Genomic DNA, 14482 nt, shown 5'->3' on the forward strand with positions numbered 1-14482 from the left:
CTATGGACTGAGCTACTACTGTAGGTTTATGACTTGTGTTTACTGTGTTTACTGTATTTAAATCTGTTTCCCCAACTAACAGTGTTTCCCATAGAACTTGGGCTTAGGTGTAAGTTTAGGTTGTGGTCAGAAGTCGACTTGGGTAGGGTTCAGGTTAAGGTGTGAGGGAAAACAAATGAAGATGAAGAAACAGACTATCATACTGAAACACCGGCGCTGGAGGGAAATACGCAAAGAGAAATTCCTACTAAATAGACTGTAGCGTTGGACGATATCCACTTGATTTGTTTAACCTATGAAGCTTTACATAGAGAGGCGAAGTCCACCACGGGACGTTACTCCAGAAAAAAAAAATGAATGGTAGCTAATGGCGAGAGTCAAATACTTTTGGATCCCGTTTGAATTGTGCCATGAATAACACAATGTTTGTAAACGTTTGTCGAAGACTTGGCTCCTTGACTTGCAATTATCTTTTTATTTGACAAACCTCGCATATAATTCACGGCATAATTCAAATGGTATCAAAATATTACTCGTCTTTCGCTGTTTTATACCGTACAGTTTGTGTTATAAAGTCTAACGGAGGACACCAGAAGGGGAGGCACTTCGCCCTATAGAGACGGGTCATTCTGAAAAAATGAAGCGTGGTCTTTCACTTATCACCATATCAATATTTTCACCATATTTTAGGACAAATCGACATCGGCTAAGGCGGTCGCTAAAAGAAACGCCCTCAAAAGACTACTAACACGGAAAAAACAACAGCTTCAATGAAGTGGTGGTACTGGTACTTAAGCCATTAAGTCGTTACTTGTTTACATTCATATTCGAGAAACTCCAAAAAAGCACATTTTTCCAACTTTTTTTACGTGTTTCTTTAACAACGCTCAGTCCTCTCTGTCCTGCTGCTTCATACATATCTGAGCTAAACTCCTCTCGACTCACTCATGGACTTGTCTTTTCTGTCGAGCCGTGACGTTAAGCCCGGAAAAATAGATTTTGAAAATGGTGTTCCTTAAAAACCACTGAAAAAAACATCCTATCAAATTGTTTATTCATTAAATCTATATATATATATTAAAATGCCTTCTCTATCTTGATATATGATATGCTTTCAGAACCGATATATTTTGGTTTCACTTCAGCTGACCTTTGGTCCATGTTCTCACCCCTCTGTTTTACACTGGAGTCTTGCTAGGAGGGGATCCCCCCGTGGCCAATTTGACGAGACACAGTATACTACACCAAATCACAACATTTCTATATCATATTGTACACGTATCCTCAGAAATAAAATAAATAGTCAAATTTATCATCATTCTACCTTCATATTGCCTTCCTCTTTTTTTATTCTCAATACTGGACAATCAACGATCCTTTACGGCTTGCGGGTTGTCTTTGTTTCATTTTCAAAACAAAGCTGCAGCTCCTCTCTCTCTCTCTCTCTAATGCCTACATCCATCGCCTCTCGCTGGCATCTACCACAGATGAAGTAGAAAAAAGAGATACACACCGACACACATAAGCAGAGCACCGAGCCCTGCAAACCCACATGTACCGCATACACACACACACACAAACACAAACACACACACACACATAAGGGGCATGCAGCATGCTGCCTTCTGCAGTCACCGCACAAACAGTGTGGAGCGAGAGAGCAAGTGCAGAGTACGACAATGACGAAAGAGACAGAGAGAGAGAGAGAGATGGAGGAAAAACAGTGTGTATTCTCAGAAGTACCTGCTCTACCATCTTGCATTTGCCTTCCTCCATGCACATCCAGCTGCGCCGTAAAGTCCAGCCCGCCAGTGACTGCCTACAGCTAGCATCAATTATGGATGGCTTTGTGTGTGTGTGTGTGTGTGTGTGTGTGTGTGTGTGTGTCTCTGTATGTCTGTGTGTGTGTGTGTGTGTGTGTGTGTGTGTGTGTATAGTGGGGGAATGAGCAGAAGGAGGAGGAGGAGGAGGAGGAGGAGGAGGAGGTGCCACTGTGAATGAAAGTAGCATTCCCCCAAAATGTTTTCACCACTCTCTTCTCTTTCCTTTCTTATCTGTACTGTAGAAATGTGCTTTTTTACATTTGGACCATTAAACTATACGGCCAATGATGGACACATACTCTTGTCCCTTTTAAGCTGGGCATTCACTGATCACTGTTTGAGCCCATTGCTGACCTGATTTTTTAGGGATTTTTTTGAACATTCTCATTTTAGACACGGACCTAATTTTAGCCTTGACAGGCGCCATTTTTGGTGCAGTTTACTGTGGGTAGCAAGAACCGGTCATGGCCCAATTAACTGCTCTCAACTGGCCATCGAACATTGGGACGAATTTCTGACATGTCAGAAATTTTGGTCAGCCGTTGCCAGGCTCTGAAAGTGCCATGGTGACATGTGGTTTGAAAATATGGAGACCAGGTTGGTCGATCCACAAATAAAAATAATAGATCTTGCAGGTGAAAACATAGCTGATGAGCAATGATCCATACTCTCTCACTTTCTAATGAGTTCTACTTGTAGTTATAGTTTACATGTAGAAACTTGTGTGTAGTGATCTGGGGAATATATAGGAAAGAGACAGGAAGTTAAATAAAGTTGCTAAAAGCCTACATTATATATTTTCTGCTTGTTAGATCTTCACGGTACAGTTTCCATGGTACAGTGTCAATGATGATGATTATCGTTACAGACCACTAGCAAACAAACTTTTACTTGCCTCAGAGCCTTCAAACTAATCTTTATTGACAATTGTCAGACAGAATAGTCCGGAGGGGCTGTCAGGATGTCTTACACAAGTATGAGCACTCAGGTCAAGTCTAGATAAATTGTGAGCTTTGGCTGTATATTAAAGATGATATACTCATACAGTATGTGTTGGAATTATACAGCAACATTTCTATATTCACACAGTGTATGCAAGGCTAACAATGCCAAAATTGGGAGAACGTGACGATAGTTGTTTTTGAGTTTGGGTTTGGGCAGAAGGCGGCCTCTGTGAGGTGACGGCGCTGCCTCCTTGTCAAACCCTAGTAATTCACCGGTGCACTGGATATTTACCTGTCTATCAGGGGCATATTTTACAGCTTGTTCCACACATACTATGAATAAGTGAGGACAGAGAGCGCAGACGTGACATGACATCCTGACGATGGCGTAGACACGGTGTGAGCCCTCTAGCCTTACTGTTCATCTTGCTTCATCTCGTGTGTATGTCTAAGTGCCCATGTTCCGTTCTGTGTTCCTACTTATTTCTTTGGCCCAGATATTTTTTATTTTATCTTATTTTATTCTATTCTATTGTATCATATTCAGTTGTACCACATTGCTGCAACAAAAAAATGTCCCTTCGGGATGAATAAAGTAATTATCTATCGATCTATCTATCTATCTATCTATCTATCTATCTATCTATCTATCTATCTATCTATCTATCTATCTATCTATCTATCTATCTATCTATCTATCTATCTATCTATCTATCCATCTATCTATCTATCTATCTATCTATCCATCTATCCATCTATCTATCTATCTATCTATCTATCTATCGATCTATCTATTTATCTATCTATCTACTGTTGTGGAAATAGATTCTTCAATAAAGATCAACAAACAGGATCAGCTTTTTCTCCGTGGTTTATTTTGCCAAAGCATTTTCCTCTGCAGACAAAAATACGTTCATCCCTACATCCTCACAAAGTTAGAGTCTAGTAGAAATGACCCTGTGCTAAATCTCGCACAGTCTTTTAGGGAGAGGGACAGGACGCAAATAGCCTCGGTTGGGTGACGTCTTTAGACCAAACAAAAACCTGCCTCAGACATTACAATGCTGAACATTCTGAACCTCTCTCATCACAAGGTCTCTAACACAGGGTACAGATGCACAAATATGCCAATATATCATCATGAGTTAGTTATTTGCATTATCCATTAAGAAGGTGAGACAGAGGAGGCACTGAACTGTGTCTGACCTGACAAAACTATGATTATGAATTACAAAGATCCAAAATTCCCACAACACTACAGCAACGGAATTCACAAGTTCTCTTGAAACCACAAACATTACTGTATTCTAGCTAGCTGTGAAGTGATGTCAGGCTTCAAAGCAGCGGGTTGTTGGTTGTCAAAAGATCCGGCTCCCTCAAATCCCTTCCCTCCATGCCAAAAAAGTGACAAAGAGTTGAAACTGAAGAGCAAAATATTACAATGAAAGAGTGACATGACACAAGTTTTAGGTAGAAACATCACACATTTCTGGTGTTGTGACATTTCTAGTCTTTTTGTCTTGGTCTGTTTTTCCCGGTTTGACTCCCCTTCCTGTTTCAACATGACAATACACAAAGCCAGCTCAATACGTTTTTCCCTGTGTGGTGTAGAATAACTTGACTGGCCTCCAGGAGCCCTGAGCTCAACCGTTCCAGACCTTTGAGATGAACTGGACTGGACACCATCAGTGCCCCCCATCAATAAAGTTGTCACAATGCTTCTTCAAATTCAGTTTGAATCTATTGTTCAAAACAACATCTGACACATGAACTAGTTGGTTTGAAGCTTAATGTGAGGAGTTCATAAAATGATGCACCCCCTACATCACTGGTGTCAAAGTCAAGGATGATATTTGATTAGTATTAGAACCGGCCCGCACGCCACAGCCGCCTGCTGGTGTTTTTCACGCACCAAAACTACATTACCCACAATGCAACGGTAGCCCGCGAACACACTGCAGCGCCACAAGTGGGCCGCCTCAACTTTCAGCACCCCCCCTCCCCAATAATGGCTAAACCGAAGGTGGATGATGAGCACTGGGTGTTTGAAACTAGTGCATGTTCACAAAGCTGTGTGTCTTTATCTTGATATTAAGGAACACATTTTATTTTTGAAGAACATTTTCTTTTTTGCTGTTTGCTTGTTGAAAATATTTTCCTTGAAATAACTAAAGTCATAAGAAAATATTGCTTTATTCATTTAATGTACAGGACATATGTTTTCTCTTTGAAGGAAGTTTGTTTTTGTCTGTGAGTCTGTTGAAAAATGTTTTCACTTGAAATCACTGACAGAGCCGTACAAAAATATTGGATTATTAATTTAATCATTAAATAATATACAGTACACTGTGTTAGGTCTTGGTTCAATAGGTTATATGCAATCATTTTAATATGTTTTAATAAACATTGAACCTGTCCGGCCCTCGGCTTGTAGCAAATTTGTTTTTTTGGCCCTCTGATGTATTTGACTTTGACATCCCTGCCCTACATGTTGTTGCTACATGTAATATACTCCATTGTAGCACCATGATAAATACTGCGCTAGATCTAAATAATAGTTCATGCATTGTTTGCTTTCATACTTATATTTGTATGTTATTATTCGGTGAGCAAATAGTTACTGTGTGTCAGTGACTTGAACAAAGACAGCTTTCACCACAAGAGGGAGTATACCACTAGGCAAGGTCTCTACGGGGACATTACACTCACATTAGAGTGCAGTGATGAGACTGTTAACAACATGCTGATATGTCTGTGTATTTGTAAGCAGACATGCAACAGATACGCTCTCATTTTAATCTATGCAGATTTCTGCACTGGCAGACTCGCATCTCAGCCATGTCTTAAAGGCGTAAACATGACCTGAAGTGTTTTTTTTTTACGCTTCATGATATTTTGATGCCCTATAAGATACTGATTGAATATGTTTATCTACAATTTGAAACCCAGTTGGAGCAGGGTGTTGTCTCTGAACAGAGTCAGGGAGCAACATTTTCTGCTCCGGTTTTTAATCTCACAGACTCTCGCTTCACTTTTGTCCAGCAGCTGGGAAGCACAAGCACGTCTTTGCTTCCGTGCTTATTTATGGGCAAACTGTAATCTACTGTACATCAATCAAATGTAATCATTGTACACTTACTGCAACTAACCAACTTCCTTGACAACCTTTTCCTCTGCTCTGATGGCCAACACCTCCCTGCCCTGCAGCTTGACGCTTGAAATTGGCAGACAACACGGAATCAGTATAGACAGTCTCCTCATGAACGCTGTCGGCATGCAACGCTGACGTGACATTTGCAGTCTAGAGTTGGGGTTACACTTATTCAATTTGTCAGGTGTCTACGGCACCTGGCTTCAACATATAAATTCTCTGGAGAAAAATCAAGGAGGACATTCACTGACACCAGAGGCCATGTTTTGAACAGAGACAGGGGTTACCATGCATCACCACCTGTTATCATGTCACCAAGCAGGTTCCACACTTTGCCATAGAAATTCAATTGGATAGAAAGGACATCGAGCCATTTGCCAGGGTCATATGACCAGTTAGAAAACAAAATGGCAATTGGTCGACAACACATATAAAGGGCTATAAAGTGAGTCACAGCTTGCTGTGGGGACAGCGGGCCAATTCAGCTCGGGAGACGTTCTCCAGAGCGACAGGGATTTAAGAGGAGGGGGCGTTAGACTCAGCAGGTCAGCTGACAGTGAGACCAGGCTGTTCTCATTCCAAGGGCGTCAAATACTGGTAGTTTGTTACGGCCCTCTACATCTGGAACAGAAGAACAATGGTGTCCTGCAACACAAAGGGCTTTCAACTGTGATATAGACGATCGGAGCAAGTGTTCCAGGATTAAGAGCGCCAAACTCCATTCAATGAGGTAAGCTGGAGTGGTGGATGGTTCAGACAAACACAATACTTTCCCCCAGGACACCAGGGACCTGTTCCTGTCCCGTGCTTCCCATGTGCCATGGTAGTTACGTTATGAACCCACTTCCTGACTCTAACCAAGTGGCTTTGTTGCCTTAACCTAACCATGTAATTTTATGTGAGTTAAAACAATGTGTTCCCTCTGTTTAAAACAGCAACTCAAAACGGTACTGTGTGATAGGGGGGCTGGCTAGACCAAGTGGCAGCGGGTCAGCAGGCCATTAGAACCAGCCCACTATCCGGCTCATTTTCTGTAGCCAATACAGCATGAAAGCACAGCGGAACCAGCAAGCCAGCAGCCAATCAGCGGATGGGTGGCTAGTTTGCTAACTCGCCATCCCCCACGCATAAAAGCAATGTGCTTCCCTACCCGATATCAGCATAGTGTATTAATATGACTCATTTAGCGGCTGGCAGTGCTAACGTCATTACTCAACTGCTCGTTTGGCCGTGACTGCAAGACCTCACCTCCACAACTTGCTGCAAGTTGGTTAATACAAAAGTTTATATGGAAGTTAGTTTGTTGCTTGGCAACAATACACATGAAAACGGCTGCCACTCTGACTATTCTGCTACATGGATTTGAATGGGAATGTTTGAATTATCCAATTTAATTTATATGCACTCATGTCACAGGATGACACCTGGGTCACTCATTAGCTAATGAAGACTGTGGTTTCAAGCTCAAAGAAAGCTAATTGAGATTATTATTTAAGATTAATGAGATGTTGTCCCTATTTATAATGGTAATCATTTTACTGGCTGGTCCATGGCCTCTACCCCTCTTACTTAATTCCTCTCTTTGTTAAATACTGGATACATCTATCTCAGCCACACACACACACACACACACACACACACACACACACACACACACACACACACACACACACACACACACACACACACACACACACACACACACACACACACACACACACACACACACACACACACACACACACACACACACACACACACACACACACACACACACACACACACACACACACACACACACAAACACACACACACACACACACACAGATGGCCTTCTACACAGAGGGAGAGACCAAAGAAGGAGAAGCTGGTAGGATTATGGACGGGCGAGTTCCGGCCAGATGTGTGTGAGTATGTGTGTGTGTCCTGGTCGTGTAGTTGACAGATGGTTTGGGATGTGAGGCATGGTGTGACCATAGCAACACCATGCAGGATGAACACATAAACACTGAGAAACACACACACACACACACACACACACACACACACTGCTGGGCTGGCTGGCAGTCCTGCTCAGGACTTGAGGCCAGACATTCATTCGGTTGTTCACTGGTTCAAGACAGAACTTCATCTCAGTCATGAGTCAGCCTGGCTCCTGCTGCCTGTCATAACGTGTATTTATTCATGATGGTTGTGTAATGGAACCCACAGTAAAAACTAATTTAAGGTCTATACACCAGATATTTGCATTTCAAGTACCACAATATATATTTTTTGGTTGGCATATTTTCAGAGAGCAGGCGCCACTTTAGATTCAATTCATAAATCTCAGCCAGGGGTAGAGTGTCTTTGGAGATGACTTTAGGAAGAAACATTAGTGGAAATGCCAGAAATGAGGAAAAAAAAGTATTACACTAGAAAAAAAATAATTTTTAGATGGCTGAGGTGAACAGACCTAATCTTCCCCGAATAATTTATGAACAAACAGAAATTACATATTTCCACCATGGTTTCCATACGGGTTTCTGTCGTTTGAGCTTTGACTGAAGCACTTCTAACTGCGTCATCTTGTTGTGCCCTCTTCTTCTTCTTCTTCAATGATTTAATGGCACTGGGTTGGAGAATTAATGCCACCAGCTGTTTATCTAATGGCCCCAACATCCAGTAGTGGATGGAAATGTGCAGTAATATTCTGAAGGGACAGCAACCCATTTATTCCCCATGGTTACTGGTGGTAATGGCAGGTGTGTTAAATAATAAAGACCCAGATTTCTGATGTTTCAATGGAAGTAAATGTGTATATATACAGTAGTGTAGTGGCAGTTGATGCGGTGGGTGTTCTACTAGGTAGGTGAGTAGGTTACAGTGGAGGAAGTAGGCATACACTATATGTGTATTCACTGATAGATATTGAAAAAAGGAGCTGCATATACCCTCCACTATACCACTGATTATATATAAACTGATAAAACAATATAAAAAAATAAAAAAACGACAACTTTACAGACTAATGACATAAATGCCAGACGCAATATTCTCTTCACAGCTCTTTATTAGAGAGATATTTTTGCTGATCTTGCTTTGTCATAGCAGTGTGGGCAGTGTGTGCAGATGAATGGTTTGTGGATGCCCTCTGTGGCCACAGCGCACAAAAATCCCTGCGGGTTAAAGCAGCTAACATCCACCGAGAGTCGACTGTGGCTTACATACACTTCCTTGTACATGAAAGTAGGCTGAATAGAAAACATTGAGGGTATCTGACAGGTCTGTGAAACCTGTTGGCTGCTAACAATCTGACAGCAAGCTGGGCAGAGGCATACTCCATGATTTCAGTGACCGTCGAAACTGTCACTTTTCTATCTCAAATGCGAAAAAATCAACCTCAAGCCAGAGTCTCCTCCAGTGATAGGTGCAGGCGGCTGTAGTTTAATTGATACTTGCAGGGAAGATATGATTAGTTTTAAAGTAACGAATTACACATTTGAAAGCGCATTTGAAAACTAAATTACTGATTACTTGAATTGCTAAATTAACATGTTATATTACTTGTCACAACAAAAAAGTACACTTACGCATTAGTTTGTAACGTGCTACCCCCCAACACTGGTACACACTGCTTTTACATGAGTTTAAATGCTACATAGTTAGTTGACTTAACCTGTTTGACCAGTCAGAATGTTTGAAATTTTATTCATAGTATTGATGCATTACAAAGGTTTCCTTGTTTCAGGTTATAAATGATTCGACATTTGGAATTAAGTTCCCATCTTTTACAAACCAAGCTGCTTTTCTCCAAAAATTACAGGCTATAATTAAGGCTTAATGAGCGAGTTTGCATGAGCTGAGTCAGAGGAAGAATGTGTTTGTGTGTGTGTGTGTGTGTGTGTGTGTGTGTGTGTGTGTGTGTGTGTGTGTGTGTGTGTGTGTGTGTGTGTGTGTGTGTGTGTGTGTGAGTGTGCAGGTGTGTGCTTTGTAACTTTGGAGGATTGGCGTTTGTCACTTTTGCAGCAGCGTCTCTGTTCTGGTGTGTAACACTTGTTCATTTGCCTAACAAGCCCACAGATGTTATTCTGTTGTCAGGATCAATGTTTGCACTTTGTAGTAACTGAAAGCCATTACACTGGCACATTCAGTGAGCTGAGAGAGAGAGAGAGAGAGGGGTTGTGAAAACACAGATGATGGCTCAGTAATATACACCCATCTGCTGGCTGTTGTCATTGGGAGAGAGGTGTTAGTATATCACACACAAAACTGTGAACAGTTCTGATAAATCATCTCATGTAATAGTTTTATTTATGTCCAAGCAATATGTTAATGTAACATGTTTTAGCTTTTTTAGGATTCAACATTACTTTCAACAATTACTTTCAACATTGTACTGCACTGTGAGCTCCGAAAACTAAATTGTAATTCCCATTATTTAAGAAAACACTACATTAATCAGGTATACACACTCCAGTCCAAACTTACTCTGAGATTCCAAGGATTGTCCTGAAACTGTGTTCAACAATAGCTAATTTTGTTGTTCAACAAAATCATATTTAGTAGTTTAGACAATTATTTCATGTTCTAGGCTTTATTGGAAATCTCTTCCGCCTTCCTCTTCCTCTTGAATATACACATTTGTTTCATTAAATTGGAGAAAAAACAATTTAAAGGTTTATGTGACAAGCTTTAGAACAAACTCCAAATTCCACTACAGTAACTTTGTGACTTGTAACCTGCAGTTTCCCAAAGCCTGAAACCTAGATTCTTGGTTTTGCCTGGTTTTCCACTGGAAAGCCAGAGTCATTATGATCTGGATTATGGATGACGCATAAACACGTAGGGATAGTTCAGATTTTTTAAAGTGTGGTTTTATGAGGCACTTGTTAGTGTATTACCTTCAGTAGATGGTGGTCGGCAAGCCCCTAGTTTGGAGGATCGGGTAGGATGGACATTGAAACGAAGAAATACGGATGTTACACTGTTGAGAAAATGTAGTGCCAAGAGAAAAAGCTCTCTGACAGCAAAAGCACAGAAAATATTCAGGCCTCTTTTTAGGTGGCTAAAAGTTAAATGCTGCCCCCATCCACAGCAGTACATCGCTGTGTCTTGTGCTTCTCTAAACTGGGGGCTTGCTGACTGCCATCTACTCTGACTATAGATAAGTACCTCATACAAACACACCTCAAAAAATCTGAACTATCCCTTTAGGTTATGGGTTCTTTCCTGTAGTGGAAAAAGCTAAAACTTGTGAGTTTGACAAGGGAGAGCTTCCCACCTCCTACCACCAATCCATTCTTGTATCTATTAACTATGTCAAAGAATCTGACCATAACCAATCAGTGTTGTGCCTAAACCTTACCAAATTGTAAACACAAGGTTGGCTGATCAAAAAGACACACATGAATCACACTTTTAAATCAGTATTTTGGTAATGGAAACATCTTTGAAAGGCACCGTCCTCCTGAAATGTGTTGTTTTTGAAGGCAGTCCTAGGCAAAACTGTCACAAACACACACCGGCAAATTGGTGATTACATTGCTAGCTGTGAGCTACAACTGCTGAAACATTGGAAACATTGACTAGTTAGTGGCGAATGAACATTGACTGCAAGGGCATCAATCTATCGGTTCAATCTAAATGCACCTGAAAATTACAGACTTCCTTTGGTATTGAATCTTGTGTGAACATGGTGCGATTGAGCACTTTGGAACAAGATTAACAAGGTCTTTGCAAAGACACACTTGCATTAGGCCTATACAATATATCACACGTCAGTCAGTGTTGTTCACTCCATGGTCGACATGTTTTCCTGATACCTCAGGATGTGGCTCAAGTTGAGCTCAATCTGTTCAGAATGTCTGTGCATATTTTCAAGGTTCATTTCGCACGTTTAAAATTTGATTTCTGACAGAGAGTCCTGCCATAAACTGTGACGTGACCTTGGCTGACTGCAACAACCGCCATGCAGATGAGCCCAACACGCCCACACACACACTTTGTATAACAGGCTCTCTGAGCTGCATTATGTGTGTGTGTGAGAGACTGAATACCCATGGATTTTTATAGAGGTTATTTGAGGTTTTTCACCTACCAAGTACTTCATCTTTTCACCAATTCATTCTCACGTCACACAGACCCTACTGAGGACATCATTCTGTCACTCTGCGTGAGAGTGAGCGAGTGTGTAATGCATGTCATTAAAGTTCAACCTTAAATCACAGTTTGGTATACTTTATTGCCGTCAAACTGATGTCAAATAGACTTTTTATTTATTGTTATTATCATTTTTTTTAATTGAAAGGAAGAAAAACAGCCCTACAACAGAGATTCCTCAGAAATGCTCCTTTAACCTCTAAGCCTCAGAGTGGGTGTTTGATTGACAGCTTAGCCGGTAGGGGCATGTAAACAAACTTTCACTGTTAACAGTAACTTACAAACCACATACAATCAGTGTTTTGTTATCAGTACAATATATAATGGTGCTGTAAAAGAATAAGGAACACACCGTTTAACATTTAAACATTTTAAAGCTGTCCAATGAACTGCAGCTGACTAGCTAGTTTGCGGAGAAGCCCAAGTGCAATGTTTAGTGTGTACATCTTCAGTCTATCTAATCTCTATCGCTATATTTAAAAAAATGAGTCAGCCAATGTCCCATTAAATATTTTCTTGTTTCATAAAGCTATAATGTCATTGTTATAAAGTTTGTTATCAATTCATTCAAAGCACCAAACAATAATACGTTGACGCTACATAACATATGTGTGGAAACATGTTGAACTTTGTTAAATTCTGTTCAATTACATTTTGGGAAAAATCCGCCATTCACAGAGCTTGGGTGTCCAGATGTGAGGTGTTCAGTTGGATCCACTTTTGTTAACAAGTGAAAATGCAGGATAAATGTAATGCATGGCTGTAGTAAAGAAGAAGAAGAAGCAGAATTACTTTATTTATCCCGCAACGGGGAAATTGAATTTTTTTGACTCTTATTATTAATCATGTTACACACACAGGCCCGAAATACACACATGCACAGACAGGACCTATATACATGCAATTAAGGAGAGATGTCAGAGCGAGGGGGCTGCCAGTGACCAGCGCCCCGAGCAGTTGGGGGTTCGGTGCCTTGCTCAACAGCGCCCAGGTGATGAACTGGCACCTCTCCAGCCACCAGTCCACGCTCCATATATGGTCCACACAGGGACTTGAACCAGCGTTCCCAGCCAAGTCACCTATGGACTGAGTTACTTCCGCCCCGGAGAGATGTCAGAGTGAGGGGGTTGCCAGTGACCGGCGTCCCAAGCAGTTGGGGGTTCGGTGCCTTGCTCAACTAGCTAAAGACTAGCTTCATTTAAGTCTAAATCAAGTCCAAAACCGCAATCCAGACCAATTCAAGACTAAGTCCAGAGCAATAGTGTATTTTCATTAGTAATATAATGATCTATCTACTAACAGCAAACTAATTAATCCATGGTTCACAACTGATCCAGAATCCGCAGCAGGGAACAACTTGACCATTTCTCAAGACAATTCCAAGACCAAGACAAGAGCCAGTTCATTCCTTTTATTTGTTGGACTTTACCAGTTAGATGTGATATTTGCTCACCTCAATTAACAGTTGTTTTGCTCATTTTATTTAATTAACAATGAATGGCCTTAAATGCCTGATTGCATCGGCCTTTTGTCTTTTCCTTTATCCCAAAACCTTTTCTGAAACCTAATGGTTTGTAAAGAACTGCTCAATTTACGTAAGCAAATAATCAATTGAATTCTGACTGATTAATGGACATAATGGGGGCCCCATCATAATATATATATATATAGGATATGCATTTATCCCTTCAGGGCATGTTACTTAAAGAGGGGATCTGTATACTGTAGCAGAAAAAAACAACATGCAGTAAAATAAGTTGTTGGACTTCAAGGTTCAACTGCTCAGAGCTGAATGACCTTGGGGTTTATTTTTATCATAGAATAGCTGTGGTGTAATATGGATGAGCATAAATATGTAACAGAGTAAATCTACTGTACACAACTCACCCCTGCACACACAAACACACACACACACACACACACACACACACACACACACACACACACACACACACACACACACACACACACACACACACACACACACACACACACACACACACACACACACACACACACACACACACACACACACACATACACAAACACACAGATTAACGTATGACCGACAGATACTTTTAAAACACACACGTGTACACACAAACAAACACACACACACGCATTACAGGTCCTCCAAGGACAGATAAAACATTTTCTTCCTACGTTTCCAAGGCAACATGAAGATAAGCTTCCACCCGCTTTGCTCAAAAGCATCATGGCCAACGCTTTAAACTGATCCAAAACCAAATTTCTCTGTGTGTGTGTGAGAGAGAGACAGAGAGAGAGGGAGAGAAAGGGTGAGAGAGAGCATGAGAACAAAAATAGATCAATCTAATCACTGAGAGAAGGAGTTGAGCAAAAGGAATTGCTGCAGATACTTTAACATTAATTCCTGGAAGATCATTTAATCTAACAATTTGGGG

The 14482-nt window shown here is 40.9% G+C and overlaps 1 protein-coding gene across 2 annotated transcripts in view; it reads right to left on the bottom strand.

Moving 5' to 3' along the window:
- rbfox1 (RNA binding fox-1 homolog 1) overlaps positions 1-1835 on the bottom strand; it is a 54722-nt gene extending 52887 nt beyond the window's left edge. For both annotated transcript variants that reach the window (XM_083930793.1, XM_083930792.1), the window contains exon 1: positions 1744-1835. In XM_083930793.1, the coding sequence (XP_083786919.1) occupies positions 1744-1782 (39 nt within the window). In that variant the 5' untranslated portion in view covers positions 1783-1835. The remainder of the gene's footprint in view (positions 1-1743) is intronic.
- Between the last annotated feature and the right edge of the window lie 12647 nt (positions 1836-14482).

Source organism: Echiichthys vipera (genome assembly GCF_963691815.1).
Source record: "Echiichthys vipera genome assembly, chromosome: 17".
Taxonomy (NCBI): Eukaryota; Metazoa; Chordata; class Actinopteri; order Perciformes; family Trachinidae; genus Echiichthys; species Echiichthys vipera.